The sequence below is a fragment of the Lathyrus oleraceus genome, chromosome 6, assembly GCF_024323335.1.
Source record: "Lathyrus oleraceus cultivar Zhongwan6 chromosome 6, CAAS_Psat_ZW6_1.0, whole genome shotgun sequence".
Taxonomy (NCBI): domain Eukaryota; kingdom Viridiplantae; phylum Streptophyta; class Magnoliopsida; order Fabales; family Fabaceae; genus Lathyrus; species Lathyrus oleraceus.
In genome coordinates, this window is record NC_066584.1 from 396434332 (window position 1) to 396438377 (window position 4046).

The 4046-nt window shown below is 37.0% G+C and overlaps 1 protein-coding gene across 2 annotated transcripts; it reads right to left on the minus strand.

The window, feature by feature from the left end:
• Window positions 1-678: 678 nt before the first annotated feature.
• On the minus strand, window positions 679-3710 carry LOC127092519 (U-box domain-containing protein 14). Of its 2 annotated transcripts, XM_051031414.1 has the most exons (5): window positions 3076-3710; window positions 2576-2692; window positions 2013-2429; window positions 1346-1925; window positions 679-1207 (listed from the first exon to the last, which is right to left on the minus strand). In XM_051031414.1, the coding sequence occupies exons 1-5, from the start codon at window positions 3352-3354 to the stop codon at window positions 843-845; spliced, it is 1758 nt and encodes a 585-aa protein (XP_050887371.1). In that variant the 5' UTR covers window positions 3355-3710; the 3' UTR covers window positions 679-842. The 2 variants fall into 2 exon arrangements, with proteins under 2 accessions (XP_050887371.1, XP_050887370.1); XM_051031413.1 differs by having other exon boundaries at window positions 679-1925; window positions 3076-3709.
• Window positions 3711-4046: the final 336 nt, after the last annotated feature.

Sequence of the window (4046 nt, forward strand, 5' to 3'; positions counted from 1 at the left end):
CATTTTTCATGATTTTGAGGTGGGACCAAGTGAATTGGAAAGTTTGAGATGTCTACTTCAATTGTTATGTTGGACAAAATTTCATAATTCTAAAAGAAACACATGTGATAATACAAAACATTATAGGTCACATAACAGTTGAAATGTGAAAAAGTCCAACTTCAACTGCCCATAACTTTCTCATAAAAAATCCAAATGATGCAAAATTTAAGTCCAAATTCATCATCTTGAAAAGATCTACAACTTTCATGTTGGAGGTTTTGTCATTTGAGGCTTTTATGAAGGAGTCGCCAATTGAATTGGAGACTCCTCTTAAAACCTACACATAGGCGCCAATTGGATTGACTAGGGCACCTGCATTCAAGTTTTAAGAGGAGTCGTCAATTCAATTGGAGACTCCTCCTAAAAGTGGAGTATTTTGGGATTTTTTTTGAAACCAGGGGTATTTTGGGAATTTTCTTGAAAAATGGATTATTTGGGTAAAAAACCATAAACAAGCCCTTTATCACATCCATTACTTCATTATGTTCTAAAAAGTTCTCCAACTAAAAAGAGTAGGCAAATTTCAACTTTCAACTGAATATAGTTTTTGTTTATTGTTTGTTTCAGTTTTATGTTAGCCTCAATAAAAAAATATAATAAACTCTTTGGCTTATGTTTGATAGAATAAGCTTGAAATGATACAATCCTCACATAACATTTATTAAATGATAATTTACAACATTTCTTAAGAACAAATGACATCCAAACACAATATGAATATTTATGAAGTTTCTGCACAGTTTAATGACCAATCTATATTTGAACTATAAAGTATAAACAATACAGTTATACACCTTAGGCTAGGAATTTTGCAAACTATCCTCCCCTTCAATTCTTTGCAACAGTTCTAATATACTTCCAGCTTTTCTCTTAGCTCTATCAGTTCCATTTTCTGATAATCCTTGAAGTGCTTCTTCTGCTCCATGTTCCTTGGCTAGTTTCAATTGCAGTAAATCTCCTGTGCATATCGACCACAAAACCGCAGCAGCATTCTCCCGATTTCGCGGTGATCCGGTTCGTATAACCTCGACTAAAATAGGGATTGGCTCGGCCTGACCGATCGCCATCCTGCCTTCATGATGGCCTGCAAGGATCGCCATTATAGCTAGCGCTTCGTCAACCATCCCACCCCCCGCGTCCTTCATAAACCGTATCAGTGCAGCAACTATCCCGGCTTTTACAGCTCTAGCTTTGTTTCCTTGATAAATACAGAGATTAAATATAGCTGTAGCCGCATCTTTTTTGCCTCTTGGAGTACCTTCGCAAAGTAGCTTTATAAGAGCCGGGATAGCTCCTGCTGCACCTATTGCAACTTTGTTCTCGTCTAGGACCGATAAACTAAAGAGAGTCGCGGCTGCGTTTTCTCTAGCCTCCATGCTTCCGTTTTTCAGTACATCAACAATATCGGGTATAGCTCCTGCGTTTACTATAGTTCCTTTGTTACTCTCGTTGATGGAAAGATTGAGAAGCGCTGTAACGGCGTGCTCTTGAGTTCGAGGATCCCCAGAAGACAACAACTCTACGAGAAGCGGTATCGCTCCTGCCTCGGCAATACAGACTCGGTTATCAGCATTCCTCTTGGCCAGCAACCGGAGCTCACCAGCTGCCGCCCTTTGCTGTTCAATATCGTTACTTGTTAGTTTATCCAACAAAGCTTTGATAGCAATTCTGTCACAATCGGAAAGACTGGTTCCGGATTTCGTTGTTTTACAGCTACCTTGCTTCTTTGGTAGCTCAACACCATTGCTTTCGCACCATAAACCAATCAGACTCTTCAATACATAGTTAGGAGTAAGGGCTGTATGCAAAAGCGTTTGCTGTGTTTTAGGGCAAGTTCTATGACCAGCATCAAGCCATTTTTGAATGCATGATCTTTCATATGTCTGCGAAAGAAAGTAAGAGTTTTTATCAATAATCGTCAGTGACACCGTTAGTACAATATTTTACAAAAACACAATTGTGGCTAATACCTGACCGGTAGATACAATTACAGGATCCTTCATTAGTTCAAGCGATATAGGACATCGAAAATCATCTGGGATTACCGGAGACCGGTGCTTAATTGACTCTTTCTCGTTCTCGTATGCATTATCAACCTCAGGATTTTCAGTGAGCACCCAGTCCTTCAGTTTCCTAAGAAGAGACGAGACTGTTTCAAAACTGTCCGCTAATTCTCCATCGCTTGTTATGACCAATTCGTGTAACTCACTAGATTCTTTCTTTAAATCATTTATAGTCCTCAGATGCAACTTCTCGGAAAGTCTTTTGAGTATAGCAGGATCAGGGTCTTTTTCTTTCTGTGCTACAGCCATATCCAAATCTAGTTGTAAATCAGCGAATTCGGTTTGAGCTTTCGCTCTTTTGAACTGAGCATGCACCAACTCAATCTGAAAAGATTAAAACAGTTGAAAAATGTCTTTCTTTGCAGAAATTCAAAATCACAGCAAAGAACCACCATTATAGAAATGACAGAAAATGTTTGAAATGCCGTTGAATTGCATATAGTATTATCAGTCTCATACGATAAATTTACCTGTTCTTGAACTTCCTCTGATATCTCAAGTTTGTTGTATGAAATATTACTCAATGCAGCTTCAATTTTTTCAGTTACTAGTTGGAACTTATCCGCTGCATCATTCCTCCGCAAAGCCTGTGGCATGTAAAGCAATAATTAAGTCAAGATTAACATTTCTGCTCAACTAATATAACATGTTCGGTAAACAAAATCGAACCAGAAAGCATAGAGACTCTAAAGATGTTAATCTCTTACTCTAATTATTACAATTGCATCTCCTATTACAACATGGCCTATTTGGATTGGTTCATTTGAGCTTATATATTGACATAAACACTTCTAAGACTCTTTGGAAGAGCTTATGAAAACAGCTTACAACATGTCAATGACTTGTTTTCAGCTTATTTCAATAAGCTCTTCAGGATAACTTATGGGATCATGAAATTTTAATAATCACCTCCAAAACTAAGTGAACAGTTTCAAACAAAACACCAAAAGGGAGAAAGAAAAAGCCATACCTGATAAAGCTTACTTCCTTGGTTAACAGACTTTAGAAGGATCATAGCCAAATCCAAAGAAACCCTTAAAGCTTCAAAAGCTTCAAGCTGTTCTTCACAAAGGGATTCATCAGAATCCTTCAATTCCTCAAACAAAGGACTCAAAAGCTTCACCCTACGGATCAAATTCCCATACATCCTCTTGCACACGTTTTGACATTCCGGCAACCCGGAAATCTCCCTGATGACATCAGACAAACGACCCACAACCATAGCCTTCAAGTTCTCGCTCCCACCCATTTTCAGACACAAGGAGAAAAAGTCAAAGGTACAAACTTTGACAAAAAAAATCAAGCTAGCTTCGGATTTAGATGATGATGGAGGATATCCAGATGAGGGGATTGTGAAAAATCATCAAACACGCGAAGGTTGGATTGTGGTGAAGAGATGAAACAGAGGACAGAAGAAGAATTTGTGTTACTTGAAAGTTTGAAAGACAAATTAGGAAAGAGAGTGGAATTGAAATTGGAATAAATAAGAAACATTTATTTGATAGAACATAGACATGGTTTTTGTTCTTGACATTTTTTTGAAAGGGTCTTTTGTCTCGTGTGTTATGGGCTTAGGTAAGAGAATCTATGGTGGCTGGTTCATGCTCATTACACTTTTTTTAATCCATGGTTCATATTTGCTATTCTTTTGAGTTGATTTTTATTTCATATTTGTGTTTTAAAATAATAATAATAATAACAATAATAATAATAATAATAGTAATAATAATAATTTGTTTGGGTGATTTAAACTTGAGAATTTCTTATCCCACTCTGAGGGATGGAAATACGGCATATGGAAAATAAAAAATATCAATCAGATTTCGGAGATACATCTTCAGACGCACTAGCACCACTTTATGAATCATCAACTGAGTGTCATCCTATATTAAAACAAAAGTATATTTTAGAGATGTATCTCCTGGTATTTTCAACAAATAT

Excerpts from the sequence above, each read along its gene's own strand:
- LOC127092519 (XM_051031413.1), bottom strand. The coding sequence starts at position 3,354 with ATGGGTGGGAGCGAGAACTTGAAGGCTATGGTTGTGGGTCGTTTGTCT. Across the intron at positions 2,693-3,075 it reads AAGGAAGTAAGCTTTATCAG|GCTTTGCGGAGGAATGATGC; the intron begins GTATGGCTTTTT and ends TACATGCCACAG. Across the intron at positions 1,926-2,012 it reads TAATTGTATCTACCGGTCAG|ACATATGAAAGATCATGCAT; the intron begins GTATTAGCCACA and ends TTTCTTTCGCAG.